General features: G+C 59.0%; 1 protein-coding gene across 1 annotated transcript in view; it reads left to right on the forward strand.

The window, feature by feature from the left end:
- INPPL1 (inositol polyphosphate phosphatase like 1) overlaps positions 1–18,041 on the forward strand; it is a 57,877-nt gene that overhangs the window by 29,240 nt on the left and 10,596 nt on the right. Inside the window, 9 exon segments of the mRNA XM_085536582.1 lie at positions 127–265; positions 4,723–4,822; positions 6,945–7,033; positions 8,071–8,152; positions 11,962–12,051; positions 13,633–13,746; positions 13,849–13,937; positions 15,372–15,459; positions 17,445–17,600. Of these exon segments, the coding sequence (XP_085392708.1) occupies positions 127–265; positions 4,723–4,822; positions 6,945–7,033; positions 8,071–8,152; positions 11,962–12,051; positions 13,633–13,746; positions 13,849–13,937; positions 15,372–15,459; positions 17,445–17,600 (947 nt within the window).

Consider the following 18,041-nt stretch of genomic DNA (forward strand, 5'->3'; position numbering starts at 1 on the left):
GGGCTGTATGTGAGGCAGGGGTCGCTGTGGGTCTGTATGTGTATGTGTGTCTGTATGTGGGGCAGTGGGTCTGTATGTGGGTCTGTCAGTGTGTCATTGTGCCCCATTGCCCCATTGATTGCACAGACGTAACCAGAACGTGTGTGACATCCTGCGCCTGCTGTCCCTTGGCGACAAGCAGCTCGGGGCCTTCGACATCTCGCTGCGCTTCACTCACCTCTTCTGGTTCGGGGACCTCAACTACCGGCTCGACATGGACGTGCAGGTAACGGGGGGGGGCTATTAAATGGGGGGGGGTGCATTGAAGGGGGGGGGGCTCCATTTAAAGGGGGGGGGCTGCAATTAGGGGGGTCCATTGAAGGGGGGGGGGCTGCATTTAAAGGGGGGGGGCTGCAATTAGGGGGGTGCATTGAAGGGGGGGGGGCTCCATTTAAAGGGGGGGGGGGCTCCATTTAAAGGGGGGGGGGCTGCAATTAGGGGGGGTCCATTGAAGGGGGGGGGGCTCCATTTAAAGGGGGGGGCTGCAATTAGGGGGGGTCCATTGAAGGGGGGGGGGCTGCATTTAAAGGGGGGGGGCTGCAATTGGGGGGGGTCCATTGAAGGGGGGGGCTGCATTTAAAGGGGGGGGGCTGCAATTGGGGGGGGTCCATTGAAGGGGGGGGGGCTTATTAAAAGGGGGGGGGCTGCATTTAAAGGGGGGGGTCATTTAAAGGGGGGGGGCTTCATTTAAAGGAGGGGCTGCATTTAAAGGGGGGGGTACCGATTTAAGGGGGGGGCTCCATTTAAAGGGGGGCGGCTGCAATTAGGGGGGGTCCATTGAAGGGGGGGGGCTCCATTTAAAGGGGGGGGGGCTGCAATTAGGGGGGGTCCATTGAAGGGGGGGGGCTCCATTTAAAGGGGGGGGGCTGCAATTAGGGGGGGTCCATTGAAGGGGGGGGGCTGCATTTAAAGGGGGGGGGCTGCAATTAGGGGGGGTCCATTGAAGGGGGGGGGCTCCATTTAAAGGGGGGGGGCTGCAATTAGGGGGGGGTCCATTGAAGGGGGGGGCTCCATTTAAAGGGGGGGGGGCTGCAATTAGGGGGGTGCATTGAAGGGGGGGGGCTCCATTTAAAGGGGGGGGAGCTGCAATTGGGGGGGGTCCATTGAAAGGGGGGGGGCTCCATTTAAAGGGGGGGGGCTGCAATTAGGGGGGGGTCCATTGAAGGGGGGGGGCTCCATTTAAAGGGGGGGGGCTGCAATTAGGGGGGGGTCCATTGAAGGGGGGGGCTCCATTTAAAGGGGGGGGGGCTGCAATTAGGGGGGGTCCATTGAAGGGGGGGGGGCTCCATTTAAAGGGGGGGGGCTGCATTATGGGGGGGGTCCATTGAAGGGGGGGGGGGCTCCATTTAAGGGGGGGAGGGCTGCAATTAGGGGGGGGTCCATTGAAGGGGGGGGGGCTGCATTTAAAGGGGGGGGGCTGCAATTAGGGGGGATCCATTGAAGGGGGGGGCTCCATTTAAAGGGGGGGGCTGCAATTAGGGGGGGTCCATTGAAGAGGGGGGGGGCTCCATTTAAAGGGGGGGCTGCAATTAGGGGGGGTCCATTGAAGGGGGGGGCTCCATTTAAAGGGGGGGGGCTGCAATTAGGGGGGGTCCATTGAAGGGGGGGGGGCTCCATTTAAAGGGGGGGGGGCTGCAATTAAGGGGGGGTCCATTGAAGGGGGGGGGGCTGCATTTAAAGGGGGGGGGCTGCAATTAGGGGGGTGCATTGAAGGGGGGGGCTCCATTTAAAGGGGGGGGCTGCAATTAGGGGGGGTCCATTGAAGGGGGGGGCTCCATTTAAAGGGGGGGGGCTGCAATTAGGGGGGGTCCATTGAAGGGGGGGAGGCTTATTAAAAGGGGGGGCTCCATTTAATGGGGGGGCTCCATTTAAAGGGGGGGGGGGTCTATTTAAAGGAGGGGACTGTATTTAAAAGGGGGGAGCTCTACTGGGGGGGGGGCTGCATTTAAAGGGGGGGTCTCCATTTAATGGGAGGGGTCTCCATTTAATGGGGGGGGGGGCTTGATTTAAGGGGGGGTCCGTTTTAAGGGGGGGCTCCACTTAAAGGGGGGGGCTCTATTTAATGGGGAGGGCTTCATTTAAAGGGGGGGGGATGCATTTAAAGGGGGGGTGGGCTCTATTTAAACGGGGGGGCTCCACTTAAAGGAGGGGGCTCCATTTAGGGGGGGGGGGCTCGATTTAAGGGGGGCTCGATTTAAGGGGGGGGGCTCCATTTAAAGTAGGGGGCTCCTTTAAGGGGGGCTCCATTTAAGGGGGGGGTCTACTTAAAGAGGGGGGGGGGTCCAGTTAAAGGGGGGCCTTTATTTAATGGGGGGGGCTCCATTTAAAGGGGGGGGCTGCATTTAAAGGGGGGGGGCTCATTTAAAGGGGGGGCTCCAATTAAAGGGGGGGGGGCTTTATTTATAAGGGGAGGAGGCTCCATTTGAAGGGGGGGTGTCTATTTAAAGGGGGGGGCTCCATTTTAAGGGGGGGTCATTTAAAGGGGGGGTGGGCTCTATTTAAAGGAGGGGCTGTATTTAATGGGGGGGGTCCCGATTTAAGGGGGGGGCTCCATTTAAAGGGGGGGGTCCATTTGGGGGGGGGCTTCATTTAAAGGGGGGATCTATTTAAAGTGGGGGGGCTGCATTTAAAGGAGGGGCTCCATTTAAAGGGGGGGCTCCATTTAAATGGGGGGCTGCATTTAAAGAGGGGGGGGTCTCCATTTAAGGGCGGGGGGGGATGCATTTAAACGGGGGGCTCCATTTAAGGGGGGGGTCCACTTAAAGGGGGGGTGGCTCTATTTAATGGGGGGGGCTCCATTTAAGGGGGTGGGGCTCCATTGGGGGGGGCTCCATTTAAAGGGGGGGGGGTCTATTTAAAGTGGGGGGGCTCCATTTAAGGGGGGGCTGCATTTAAAGGGGGGGGCTTCAATTAAAGGGGGGGGCTCATTTAAAGGGGGGGGGCTCCATTTAAAGTGGGGGGCTGCAATTAGAGGGGGGTCCAGTTAAAGGGGGGGGGCTCTATTTAATGGGGGGGGTCTCCATTTAAAGTGGGGGGCTGCATTTAAAGGGGGGGCTCCATTTAAAGTGGGGGTCTCCATTTAATGGGAGGGGGCTCCATTTAATGGGGGGGGGGCTTGATTTAAAGGGGGGGCTCCATTTAATGGGGGGGGGGCTGAAATTAGGGGGGGGGGGCTCCATTGAAAGGGGGGGGGTCTATTTAAAGGAGGGAGCTGTATTTAAACGGGGGGGGCTCTACTGGGGGGGGCTGCATTTAAAGGGGGGGGTCCCATTTCAAGGGGGGCTCCACCTAAAGGGGGGGGCTCCATTTGGGGGGGGGCCTTCATTTAAAGGGGGGGGGATGCATTTAAAGGGGGGGGCTCCAATTAAAGGGGGGGGTCCATTTCAAGGGGGGGGCTGTATTTAAAGTGGGGGGTCTCCATTTAGGGGGGGGGGGCTCGATTTAAGGGGGGGTCCATTTAAAGGGGGGGGGGCTACATTTAAAGTAGGGGGCTCCACTTAAAGGGGGGGCTCCATTTAAAGTGGGGGGGTCCATTTAAAAGGGGGGGCTGCATTTAAAGGGGGGGGGCTGCATTTAAAAGGGGGGCTCTATTTAAAGTTGGGGGCTCCCCTTAAAGGGGGGGGGGGTCTATTGGGGGGAGGGCCCTATTTAAACAGGAGGGCTCCATTTAATGGGGGGGGGTCTGAAATTAGGGGGGGGGCTCCATTTAAAGGGGAGGGGTCTATTTAAAGGGGGGGGCTCCATTTGGGGGGGGGGGCTCCATTTAAAGGGGGGGTCAATTTAAGGGGGGGGCTGCATTTGGGGGGGGGCTCCATTTAAAGGGGGGGTCAATTTAAGGGGGGGGCTGCATTTAAAGGGGAGGGCTCCATTTAAAGGGAGGGGGGGGCTCTATTTAAAGGAGGGGCTGTATTTAAAGGGGGGGGGGTCCCGATTTAAGAGGGGGGCTCCATTTAAAAGGGGGGGCTCCATTTGGGGGGGGGCCTTCATTTAAAGTGGGGGGCTGGATTTAATGGGAGGGGGCTCCAATTAAAGGGGGGGGTCCATATAAAGGTGGGGGCTGCATTTAAAGGGGAGGCTCTATTTAAAGGGGGGGGGCTTCATTTAAAGGGGGGGGGGGATGCATTTAAGGGGGGGGCTCCATTTAAGGGGGGGTCCACTTAAAGGGGGGGTGGCTCTATTTAATGGGGGGGGGCTCCATTTAACGGGGTGGGGCTCCATTAGGGGGGCCTCCATTTAAAGGGGGGGGTCTATTTAAAGTGGGGGGGCTCCATTTAAAGGGGGGGGGGCCTCCATTTAAGGGGGGGCTCCATTTAAATGGAGAGGCTCCATTTAAGGGGGGGGGGCTCATTTAAAGGGGGGGGGCTCCATTTAAAGTGGGGGGCTGCAATTAGAGGGGGGTCCAGTTAAACGGGGGGGGCTCTATTTAATGGGGGGGGCTTCATTTAAAGGGGTGGCTGCATTTAAAGAGGGGGGGCTGCATTTAAAGGGGGAGCTCCATTTAAGGGGGGGCTCCATTTAAGGGGGGGGCCTCGATTTAAGAGGGGGGTCCATTTAAAGGGGGGGCCCCATTTAAAGTGGGGGTCCATTTTAAGGGGGGGCTCTATTTGTGGGGGGGCCTCCATTTAAAGGGGGGAGGCTTCACTTAAAGGGGGGTGTCACCCTATATGTGCCCCCCCCCCCCAGGAGATCCTGAACTACATCAGCCGCAAGGAGCTGGAGCCGCTGCTCAAAGTGGATCAGCTGAACCTGGAGAGGGAGAAGCACAAAGTGTTCCTCAGATTCGGTATAAGGGGGGGGCAATAAATAATGGGGGGGGGCATTAAATAATGGGGGGGGCATTAAATGGGGGGGGCATGGAATAATGGGGGGGGCATGGAATAATGGGGGGGGGCATTGAAATGGGGGGGGCATGGAATAATGGGGGGGGCATGGAATAATGGGGGGGCATGGAATAATGGGGGGGCATTAAAATGGGGTGTTGAATGGGGGGGGCATGGAATAATGGGGGGGCATTGAAATAGTGGGGGGGGGCTCAGGGCTGGGGGAGGCCTTCAAATGGGGGGGGCCTTGAGATGGGGGGGCTGCATGGAAATGGGGGGGGCGTGGAATAATGGGGGGGGCATTAAAATGGGAGGGGGGCATTAATGGGGGGGCATTAAAATGGGGGGGGGCAATTAATGGGGGGGGTATGGAATAATGGGGGGGGCATTAAATAATGGGGGAGGGATTGAATAATGGGGGGGGATGGTATAATGTGGGGGGGGCATTAAATGGGGGGGGCATTGAATGGGGGGGGCATTGAAATGGAGGGGTATTGAGTGGGGGGGGCATGGAATAATGGGGGGGGCATTGAAATGGGGGGGGCATGGAATAATGGGGGGGGCATTGAAATGGGGGGGGCATGGAATAATGGGGGGGGGATTGAAATGGGGAGGGGTAATGGAATAAAGAGGGGGCATTAAAATGGGGGAGCACTAAATGGGGGGGGCACTGAAATGGGGGGGGCATTAAATAATGGGGGGGCATGGAATAATGGGGGGGCATTAAATAATGAGGGGGGCATTAAAAAGGGGGGGGGAATAAATAATGGGAGAGCATTGAAATGGGGGGGGCAATAAATAATGGGGGGGTATTGAATAGGGAGGGGCATGGAATAATGGGGGGGCATTAAAATGGGGGGGGGCAATAGAATGGGGGGGGCTGCATTGAAATGGGGGAGGCATTAAATAAGGGGGGGGCATTAAAATAGGGGGGTATTGAAATGGGGGGGCATGGAATAATGGGGCATTGAGATGGGGGGCATGGAGTAATGGGGCAATAAATAATGGGGCACTAAATGGGGGGGCATTAAAATGGAGAGGGGCATTAAATAATGGGGGGAGGCATTGAAGTGGGGGGGGGATGGAATAATGGGGGGATGGGCATTGAAATAATGGGGGGGGGATTGAATAATGGGGGGGGATGGTATAATGTGGGGGCATTGAAACGGGGGGGGCATTGAAATGGGGGGGGCATTGAAATGGGGGGGGCATTAAATAATGGGGGGAGCATTGAATAATGGGGGGAGGCAACGAAATGGGGGGCATGGAATAATGGGGGGGGCATTGAAATGATGGGGGCAATAAATAATGGGGGGGGACTAAATGGGGGGGCATTAAATAATGGGGGGCATTAAAATGGGGTATTGAAATAGGGGGCCATGGAATAATGGGGGGGCATTGAAATGGGGGGGCTCAGGGCCGGGGGGGCTTCAAGTGGGGGGGGGGGCCTTGAGATGGGGGGGCACATGGAAATGGGGGGGGCGTGGAATAATAGGGGGGGCATTAAAATGGGGGGGGCATTAAAATGGGGGGTGCTCAGGGCTGGAGGGAGGCTTCAGTTGGGGGGGGGCCTTGAGATGGGGTGGGCTGCATGGAAATGGGGGGGGTAATGGAATAATGGGGGGGGCAATAAATAATGGGGGGCATTGAAATGGGGGGGGCATTAAATAATGGGGGGGGACATTGAAGTGGGGGGGGCTCAGGGCTGGGGGGGGCATTAAGTGATGGGGGGGAGCATTGAGATGGGGGGGCATTAAAACGGGGGAGCATTAAAATGGGGGGGGCATTGGAATGGGGGGGGGCTGCATTGAAATGGGGGGGCTGCATTAAATAATGGGGGGGGTATTGAAATTGGGGGGGGCATGGAATAATGGAGGGGCATTGAAATGGGGGGGCATTAAAATGGGGTTGGGGCATTGAAATGGGGGGGCTCAGGGCTGGGGGGGGCAATGAAATGGGGGGGCATTGAGACGGGGGGTCATGGAAATGGGGGGGTCATGGAAATGGGGGGGGGCATTGAAATGGGGGGGGCTGTGGGTGCTGACCCTTATTGCTTTAACCCCCCCCCATTATTCCCTATTGCAGGGGAGGAGGAGATCACGTTCCCCCCCACGTACCGCTATGAACGTGGGTCACGGGACACGTACGTGTGGCACAAGCAGAAACCAACAGGGGTACGGGATGGGGGGGCTTCAACCCCATAACCCCATTAACCACATTTACCACATCCATCCTATAACCCCATTAACCCCATCCATCCCATAACCCCATTAACCACATAACCCCATTAACCACATAACACCATTAACCACATAACCCCATAACCCCATCCCATAACCCATCCCATAACCCCATACCATAACCCCATAATCCCATTCCATAACCCCATCCATCCCATAACCCCATTAAACCCATTAACCCCATCCATCCCATAACCCCATCCATCCCATAACCCCATCCATCCCATAACCCCATCCCATAACCCCATCCATCCCATAACCCCATCCCATAACCCCATCCATCCCATTACCCCATCCCATAACCCCATCCCTTAACCCCATCCCATAACCCCATCCATCCCATAACCCCATTAATCCCATCCCATAACCCTATTTACCCCATCCCATAACCCCATAACCCCATCCCATAACCCCATAACCCCATCCATCCCATAATCCCATAACCCCATCCCATAACCCCATTAACCCCATTAACCTCATCCATCCCATAACCCATCCCATAACCCCATTAACCCCATCCCATAACCCTATTTACCCCATCCATCCCATAACCCTATTTACCCCATCCATCCCATAACCCCATCCCATAACTCCATTCCATAACCCATCCCATAACCCATCCCATAACCCCATTAACCCCATCCATCCCATAACCCCATCCCATAACCCCATTAACCCCATCCATCCCATAACCCCATAACCCCATCCATCCCATAACCTCATCCATCCCATAACCTCATCCATCCCGTAACCCCATCCATCCCATAACCCCATCCCATAACCCATCCCATAACCCCATCCATCCCATAATCCCATCCCATAACCCCATCCATCCCATAACCCCATTAACCCCATTAACCTCATCCCTTAACCCCATCCATGCCATAACCCCATCACCCCATTAACCTCATCCCTTAACCCCATCCATGCCATAACCCCATAACCCCATTAACCCCATAATCCCGTTGTAGGTCCGTACCAACGTCCCGTCCTGGTGTGACCGCATCCTATGGAAGTCGTACCCCGAAACCCACGTTAACTGCAATGCTTATGGTATGGGGTGATATGGGGTGGTTATGGGGCAGCCATGGGGGTTATAGGGCAGCCATGGGGGTTATGGGGCAGCTATGGGGGGTTATGGGGCAGTTATGGGGGGGGTTATAGGGCAGCCATGGGGGTTATAGGGCAGCCATGGGGTGGTTATGGGGCAGCCATGGGGGTTATGGGGCAGCCATGGGGGGTTATGGGGCAGCCATGGGGTGGTTATGGGGCAGCCATGGGGGTTATGGGGCAGCCAGGGGGGGTTATAGGGCAGCCATGGGGGGCTTATGGGGCAGCCATGGGGGTTATGGGGCAGCCATGGGGGGGTTATGGGGCAGCCATGGGGGGGTTATGGGGCAGCCATGGGGGGTTATGGGGCAGCTATGGGGTGGTTATGGGGCAGCCATGGGGGGTTATAGGGCAGCCATGGGGTGGTTATAGGGCAGCCATGGGGGGTTATGGGGCAGCCATGGGGTGATTATGGGGCAGCCATGGGGGGTTATGGGGCAGCCATGGGGGGTTATAGGGCAGCTATGGGGTGGTTATAGGGCAGCCATGGGGGTGTTATGGGGCAGCCATGGGGGTTATGGGGCAGCCATGGGGGGTTATGGGGCAGCCATGGGGGTTATGGGGCAGCCATGGGGGGGTTATGGGGCAGCTATAGGGGGGTTATAGGGCAGCTATGGGGGGGTTATAGGGCAGCCATGGGGGGTTATGGGGCAGCCATGGGGGGGTTATAGGGCAGCTATGGGGTGGTTATAGGGCAGCCATGGGGGGTTATAGGGCAGCCATGGGGTGGTTATAGGGCAGCTATGGGGGTTATGGGGCAGCCATGGGGGGTTATGGGGCAGCCATGGGGGTTATGGGGCAGCTATGGGGGTTATGGGGCAGCTATGGGGGTTATGGGGCAGCCATGGGGGTTATGGGGCAGCTATGGGGGTTATGGGGCAGCCATGGGGGTGTTATGGGGCAGCTATGGGGGTTATGGGGCAGCCATGGGGGGTTATGGGGCAGCCATGGGGGGTTATAGGGCAGCTATGGGGGTTATGGGGCAGCCATGGGGGGTTATAGGGCAGCTATGGGGGTTATGGGGCAGCCATGGGGTGGTTATAGGGCAGCCATGGGGTGGTTATAGGGCAGCCATGGGGGGTTATGGGGCAGCCATGGGGGTTATGGGGCAGCCATGGGGGGGTTATGGGGCAGCCATGGGGGGTTATGGGGCAGCTATGGGGGGGTTATAGGGCAGCCATGGGGGGTTATGGGGCAGCTATGGGGGGGTTATGGGGCAGCCATGGGGGTTATGGGGCAGCCATGGGGGGTTATGGGGCAGCCATGGGGGTTATGGGGCAGCCATGGGGGGGTTATGGGGCAGCTATGGGGGGTTATAGGGCAGCCATGGGGGGTTATGGGGCAGCTATGGGGGGGTTATGGGGCAGCCATGGGGGTTATGGGGCAGCTATGGGGGGTTATGGGGCAGCCATGGGGGGTTATGGGGCAGCTATGGGGGTTATGGGGCAGCCATGGGGGGGCTATGGGGTGGGGACAGGTTGGGTACAGGTTGGCTATGGGTTGGGGATAGGTTGGGGGGCAGGTTTGGAGTTGGTTGGGGGCAGGTTGTGGGGCTGATGGGGGACAGGTTGGGGGCAGGTTGGCTATGGGGTGGCTATGGGGTGGCTATGGGGTGGGGATGGGGTGGGGATGGGTTGGGCGTAGGATGAGAATGGATTGGGAGCAGGTTGGATATGGGGTGGGGATGGGATGGGGCAGGTTGTGGGACAGGATGGGAATGGGTTTGGGATGGTTTGGGGACAGGATGGGTTGGATGTGAGTTGGGTGCGGGTTGGGAATGGGATGGGGATGGGATGGGATATTATGGGATGGGATGGGATGGGATGGGATATTATGGGATGGGATGGATGGGATGGGATATTATGGGATGGGATGGATGGGATGGGAATATTATGGGATGGGATATTATGGGATGGGATGGGATATTATGGGATGGGATGGATGGGATGGGATGGGATGGGATGGGATGGGATGGGATGGGATGGGATATTATGGGATGGGATGGATGGGATGGGATGGATGGGATGGGATATTATGGGATGGGATGGATGGGATGGGATGGGATGGGATGGGATATTATGGGATGGGATGGATGGGATGGGATGGGATGGATGGGATATTATGGGATGGGATGGATGGGATGGGATGGGATGGGATGGGATATTATGGGATGGGATGGATGGGATGGGATGGGATGGATGGGATATTATGGGATGGGATGGATGGGATGGGATGGGATGGATGGGATATTATGGGATGGGATGGATGGGATGGGATGGATGGGATGGGATATTATGGGATGGGATGGGATGGGATGGATGGGATGGGATGGGATGGATGGGATGGGATATTATGGGATGGGATATTATGGGATGGGATGGGATGGGATGGGATGGATGGGATGGGATATTATGGGATGGGATGGGATGGATGGGATGGGATATTATGGGATGGGATGGGGTGGGATATTATGGGATGGGATGGATGGGATGGGATATTATGGGATGGGATGGGATATTATGGGATGGGATATTATGGGATGGGATGGATGGGATGGGATATTATGGGATGGGATATTATGGGATATTATGGGATGGGATGGGATGGATGGGATGAGATATTATGGGATGGGATGGGATGGATGGGATGGGATATTATGGGATGGGATGGGATATTATGGGATGGGATATTATGGGATGGGATGGATGGGATGGGAACAGGCTGGGGGGCAGGTTGGGGGTAGGATGAGAATGGATTGGGAGCAGGTTTGATACAGATGGGGGTAGGCTGGGGATGGTTTGGGGACAGGGGATGGGTTGGATGTGAGTTGGGTACGGGTTGGGGATGGGATGGGGTCAGGTTTGGGGTGGGTTGGGGATGGGTTTGGGATGGTTTGGGGACAGGGGATGGGTTGGATGTGAGTTGGGTAGAGGTAGGGGATGGGATGGGGACTCATTGGGGATGAGTTGGGGATGGGATGGGGGCAGGTTGTGGGACAGGATGGGGATGGGATGGGGATGGATTGGAGACAGGTTTAGGGTGGGTTGGGGATGGGATGGGGACGGGTTATGGGGCAGGATGGGGATGGGATGGGGATGGGTTGGGGACAGGTTTAGGGTCGGTTGGGGGCAGGTTGGGGATGGGATGGGGACAAGTTGGGGATGGATTGAGGACATGCTGGGTACAGGTTGGGGGTGGGATGGGGGCAGGTTTGGGGCAGGTTTGGGATGGATTGGGGACAGGGAATGGGTTGGGGGCAGGTTGTGGGTGGGATGGGGACAGGTTTAGGGTGGGTTGGGAGCAGAATGGGGGCAGGTTTGGGGCGGGTTTGGGTTGGGTTTGGGGCAGGTTTGGGGTGGGTTGGAGGCAGGTTTGGGGCGGGTTTGGGGTGGGTTGGGGGCGGGTTTGGGGCAGGTTTGGGGTGGGTTTGGGGTGGGTTTGGGGTGGGTTTGGGGTGGGTTGGGGGCAGGTTGGGGGCGGGTTGGGGGTGGGTTTGGGGTGGGTTGGGGGTGGGTTTGGGGCAGGTTTGGGGTGGGTTTGGGGTAGGTTTGGGGTGGGTTGGGGGCGGGTTGGGGGCGGGTTGGGGGTGGGTTTGGGGTGGGTTTGGGGCAGGTTTGGGGTGGGTTGGGGGTGGGTCTGGGGCGGGTTTGGGGTGGGTTGGGGGTGGGTTTGGGGCAGGTTTGGGGTGGGTTGGGGTGGGTTTGGGGTGGGTTGGGGGTGGGTTGTGGACTGAGCCCCCCCACGTGCCTCAGGCTGCACCGACGACATCACAACCAGCGACCACTCACCCGTGTTTGGATCATACGAGGTCGGAGTCACGTCCCAGTTCGTGTCCAAGAAAGGTACAGAGCTGAGCTACGGGGATATGGGGACATGGGGGGTGTGGGGACAGGGGGGGTGTATGGGGGACAGGGGGGGTGTGGGGACAGGGGGGGTGTGGGGACAGGGGGGGTGTGGGGGACAAGGGGGGGGATATGGGGACATGGGGAATATGGGGACAAGGGGGGGATATGGGGGACAAGGGGGATGAGGGGACAAGGGGGGTGTGGGGACATGGGGGATGTGGGGACAAGGGGGTGGATGGGGGACAAGGGGGATATGGGGGACAGGGGGGGCGTGGGGACAAGGGGGTTGTATGGGGGACAAGGGGGGGATGTGGGGACATGGGGGATATGGGGACATGGGGGTTGTGGGGACAAGGGATGTGTGGGGACAAGGGGGGTGGATATGGGAACAAGGGTGGATGAGGGACAAGGGGGGATATGGGGACAAGGGGGATATAGGGGACAGGGGGGGCGTGGGGACATGGGGGATATGGGGACAAGGGGGGGATATGGGGACAAGGGGGATGTCGGGACAAGGGGAATGGATGGGGACAATGGAGGTGGATGGGGGACAAAGGGGGTGTATTGGGGACATGGGGGGTGTGGGGACAAGGGGGATGTATGGGGGACAATAGGGATGGATGGGGGACAAGGGGGGGGATATGGGGACAAGGGGGATATGGGGACAAGGGGGGTGTGGGGGGGACAAGGGGGGATATGGGGGACAAGGGAGGTGGATATGGGGACAAGGGGGGTGTATGGGGGACAAGGGGGTGTGGGGACAAGGGGGATGTATGGGGGACAATGGGGTGGATGGAGGACAAGGGGGGTGGAAATGGGGATAAGGGGGGTGTGGGGACAAGGGGTGTGTATGGGGGACAAGGGGGATATAGGGGACAGGGGGGGCGTGGGGACATGGGGGATATGGGGACAAGGGGGTGTATGGGGGACAAGGGGGGGTGTGGGGACAAGGGGGGTGTATGGGGGACAAGGGGGATATGGAGGACAGGGGGGGTGTGGGGACATGGGGGATATGGGGACAAGGGGGGGTGTGGGGACAAGGGGGGTGTATGGGGGACAAGGGGGATATAGGGGACAGGGGGGCGTGGGGACATGGGGGATATGGGGACAAGGGGGGGATATGGGGACAAGGGGGATGTCGGGGCAAGGGGGATGTGGGGAAAAGGCGGGGGGATATGGGGACAAGGGGGTGGATGGGGGACAAGGGGGTTTGGGGACTAGGGGGGCGGATGGGGACATGGGGGTGTATGGGGGACAAGGGGGGGATATGGGGGACAAGGGGTGTGTGGGGACAAGGGGGATGTGGGGCAATGGGGTGTATATGGGGGACAAGGGGGGTGTGGGGACAAAGGGGATGAGGGGATAAGGGGGTGGATGGGGGACAAGGGGGATGTGGGGACAAGGGGGATGAGAGGACAAGGGGGGGGATATAGGGGATAAGGGGGGTGGATATGGGGACAAGAGGGGATGGATGGGGGACAATGGGGATGGATGGGGGACAAGGCGGGGATGGATATGGGGACAATGGGGTGTATGGGGGACAAGGGGGCCCACCCCAGTGCCCCCCTCCCGATTCAGGGCTGTCCAAGTCGTCGGACCAGGCTTACATTGAGTTTGAGAGCATCGAGGCCATCGTGAAGACGGCCAGTCGCACCAAGTTCTTCATCGAGTTCTATTCCACCTGCCTGGAGGGTGAGGGACTTATGGGGCGGGGGGGGGTCTATAGGGGTAAAGGGGGCTGTGAGGTGTGGGGGGGTGTTGGATGTGGGGTCACCGCGTTGTGCCGTGGGGCAGAATACAAGAAGAGCAGCGAGAACGACACGCAGAGCAGCGACAACATCAACTTCCTTAAGGTGCAGTGGTCGTCACGGCAGCTGCCCACGGTGAGGAGCTATGGGGGGGATATGGGGGGGAATATGGGGTGGGTGAGGCCTATGGGGTGGGATATGGGGTAGGATATGGGGTGGGTGAGGCTCTATGGGGTGGGATATGGGGTGGGATCTGGGGTGGGTGAGGCTCTATGGGGTGAGATATGGGGTGGGTGAGGCCCTATGGGGTGGGATATGGGGTGGGTGAGGCTCTATGGGTGTGATATGGGGTGGGTGAGGCTCTATGGGGTGGGATATGGGGGTGGGTGAGGCCCTATGGGGTGGGATATGGGGTGGGATATGGGGTGGGTGAGGCTCTATGGGGTGGGATATGGGGTGGGTGAGGCTCTATGGGTGGGATATGGGGTGGTTGAGATATGGGGTGGGATATGGGGGGGGTGGGATATGGGGTGGGTGAGCCCTATGGGGTGGGATATGGGGTGGGTGAGCCCTATGGGGTTGGATATAGGATGGGTGAGGCCCTATGGGGTGAGATATGGGGTGGGTGAGGCCCTATGGGGTGAGATATGGGGTAGGATCTGGGGTGGGATATGGGGTGGGTGAGGCCCTATGGGGTGGGATATAGGGTGTGTGAGGCTCCATGGAGTGGGATATGGGGTGGGTGAGGCTCTATGGGGTGGGCTATGGGGTTGGATATGGGGTAGGTGAGGCCCTATGGGGTGGGATATGGGGTGGGATATGGGGTGGGATATGGGATGGGTGAGCCCTATGGGGTGGGATATGGGATGGGTGAGCCCTATGGGGTGGGATATGGGGTGGGTGAGGCCCTATGGGGTGGGCTATGGGGTGGGTGAAGCCCTATGGGGTGGGCTATGGGGTGAGTGAGGCTCTATGGGGTGGGTGAGGCCCTATGGGGTGGGCTGTGGGGTGGGTGAGGCCCTATGGAGTGGGATATGGGGTGGGTGAGGCTCAATGGGGTGGGATATGGGGTGGGATAGGGAGTGGGTGAGGCCCTATGGGGTGGGATATGGAGTGGGTGAGGCCCTATGGGGTGGGCTATGGGGTGAGTGAGGCCCTATGGGGTGGGTGAGGCCCTATGGGGTGGGCTGTAGGGTGGGTGAGCCCTATGGGGTGGGATAAGGGGTGGGTGAGGCCCTATGGGGTGGGATATGGGGTTGGATATGGGGTGGGTGAGGCCCTATGGGGTGGGATATGGGGGTGATATGGGGTGGGTGAGGCCCTATGGGGTGGGATATGGGGGGGATATGGGGTGGATGAGGCCCTATGGGGTGGGATATGGGATGGGTGAGCCCTATGGGGTGGGATATGGGGTGGGTGAGGCCCTATGGGGTGGGATATGGGGGGGGATATGGGGTGGGTGAGGCCCTATGGGGTGGGCTATGGGATGGGTGAGGCCCTATGGGGTGGGCTATGGGGTGGGCTATGGGGCCATACCCCCACACCCCTCACACTGCTCCCCCCCCCCAGCTGAAGCCCATCCTGTCTGACATCGAATACCTGCAGGACCAGCACCTGCTGCTCACCGTCAAGTCCCTGGATGGATACGAGTCCTACGGTGCGGCCTTATGGCTGCGGGCCCTATAAGGACTGGGGTGGACAGGAGAGAGATGGGGGGTGGGGGGGGGACAGGTTGGGGGGCAGATAGGGGACAGGTTGGGGGCAGGTTGGCTGTGGGGTGGGGATGGGTTGGGGACGGGTTGGGGGGCAGGATGGCTATGGGGTGGGGATGGGTTGGGGGGCAGGATGGCTATGGGGTGGGGATGGGTTGGGGATGGGTTGGGGGGCAGGTTGGCTATGGGGTGGGGATGGGTTGGGGACAGGTTGGGGGGCAGGTTTGGAGTGGGTTGGGGGCAGGTTGTGGGACAGATGGGGTACAGGTTGGGGGCAGGTTGGCTGTGGGGTGGGGATGGGCTGGGGGCAGATTGGCTATGGGGTGGGGATGGGTTGGGTACAGGTTGGCTATGGGGTGGGGATGGGTTGGCTATGGGGTGGGGACAGATGGGGGCAGGTTGGCTATGGGGTGGGGATGGGTTGGGTACAGGTTGGCTATGGGGTGGGGACTGGTTGGGTACGGGTTGGCTGTGGGGTGGGGATGGGATGGGGACCCATTGGGGACAGGTTGAGGACAGGGTGGGGGTAGGATGAGAATGGATTGGGGACGGGTTGGGGATGGGTTGGCTATGGGATGGGGGCAGGTTGTGGGGCAGATGGGGTACAGGTTGGGGGCAGATTGGCTATGGGGTGGGGATGGGTTGGCTATGGGGTGGGGATGGGTTGGGGGCAGGTTGAGGACAGGGTGGGGGTAGGATGAGAATGGATTGGGATATGGGTTGGGGTCAGGTAGGTTTGGGTTGGGGACAGGTTGGGGTCAGGTGGGGTTGGTTATGGGGTGGGGACTGGTTGGGTACAGGGTAGGGACAGGAGAGAGATTGGGGATGGGTTGGAGACAGGTTAGGGGACAGATGGAACAGGCTGGGTACAGGTTGGCTATGGGGTGGTGGGGATGGGTTGGGGACAGGTTGGCTATGGGGTAGGACAGGTTGGGGATGGGTTGGGGGCAGGTTGAGGACAGGGTGGGGGCAGGATGAGAATGGATTGGGGACAGGTTGGATACAGGTTGGGGATGGGTTGGGGGCAGGTTTGGAGTGAGTTGGGGGCGGGTTGTGGGGCAGATGGGGTACAGGTTGGGGGCAGGTTGGCTGTGGGGTGGGGACTGGTTGGGTATAGGTTGGCTATGGGGTGGGGACAGGTTGGGGATGGGTTGGCTGTGGGGTGGGGATGGGATGGGGACCCATTGGGGACAGGTTGAGGACTGGGTGGGGGTAGGATGAGAATGGATTGGGAGCAGGTTAGGGATGGGTTGGGGTCAGGTGGGGTTGGGTTGGGGGTGGGTTGGGGACAGATGGGGTACAGGTTGGGTACAGTTTGGCTATGGGGTGGGGAGGGGTTGGGGATGGGTTGGGGACAGATTAGGGGCAGGTTGAGGATGGACTGGGGGCAGGTTGGCTATGGGGTGGGGATGGGTTGGGGGCAGGTTGAGGACAGGGTGGGGGTAGGATGAGAATAGATTGGGAACAGGTTGGATACGGGTTGGGGATGGGTTGGGGGCAGGTTGGGGATGGTGTGGGTATAGATTGGGATATGGGTTGGGGTCAGGTTGTGGGCAGATTGGCTATGGGGTGGGGATGGGTTGGCTATGGGGTGGGGATGGGATGGAGATGGGTTGGGTACAGATTGGGATACTGGCTGGGGTCAGGTTGGGTACAGGTTGGGGGCAGATTGACTGTGGGGTGGGGATGGATTAGGGGCATGTTTGGGGCAGGTTGGGGATGGGTTGGGTATAGATTGGGATATGGGTTGGGGAAAGATTGGGGTCAGGTGGGGGACAGGTTGGGTACAGGTTGGCTATGAGGTGGGGATGGGTTGGGGGCAGGTTAGGGATGGGTTGGGCACAGATTGGGATATGGGTTGGGGTCAGGTGGGGTTGTGTTGGGGTCCTGACAGTGCCCCCCCCTTTAAACCCTCCTTTTTGCCCCATAGGGGAGTGTGTGATCGCGCTGAAGTCCATGATCGGCAGCACGGCGCAGCAGTTCCTCACGTACCTGTCGCATCGCGGCGAGGAGACGGGCAACATCCGCGGCTCCATGAAGGTGCGAGTCCCTGCAGAGCGACTGGGCACCCGCGAGAGGCTCTATGGTGAGACAGGGGGGATGGGGCGTCTCTGTGCCCCCACCACTACTATGTGCCATCGCTGAGCCCCCCCCCCAATCCCATCCCATCCCATCCCATCCCATCCCATCCCATCCCATTGCCATCCCATTGCAATCCCATCCCGTCGCAATCCCATCCCATCCCATTGCATCCCATCCCATTGCAATCCCATCCCATTGCAATCCCATTGCAATCCCATCCCATCCCGTTGCAATCCCATCCCATCCCATTGCAATCCCATCCCATCCTATTGCAATCCCATTCCAATTCCATTGCAATCCCATCCCATCCCATTGCAATCCCATCCCATCCTGTTGCAATCCCATCCCGTTGCAATCCCATCCTATTGCATCCCATTGCATCCCATTGCAATCCCATCCCATTGCATCCCATTGCAATCCCTTCCCATCCCATTGCAATCCCATC

Source organism: Coturnix japonica, chromosome 1 (genome assembly GCF_054131305.1).
Source record: "Coturnix japonica strain WE chromosome 1, WE-NBRP24, whole genome shotgun sequence".
Taxonomy (NCBI): Eukaryota; Metazoa; Chordata; class Aves; order Galliformes; family Phasianidae; genus Coturnix; species Coturnix japonica.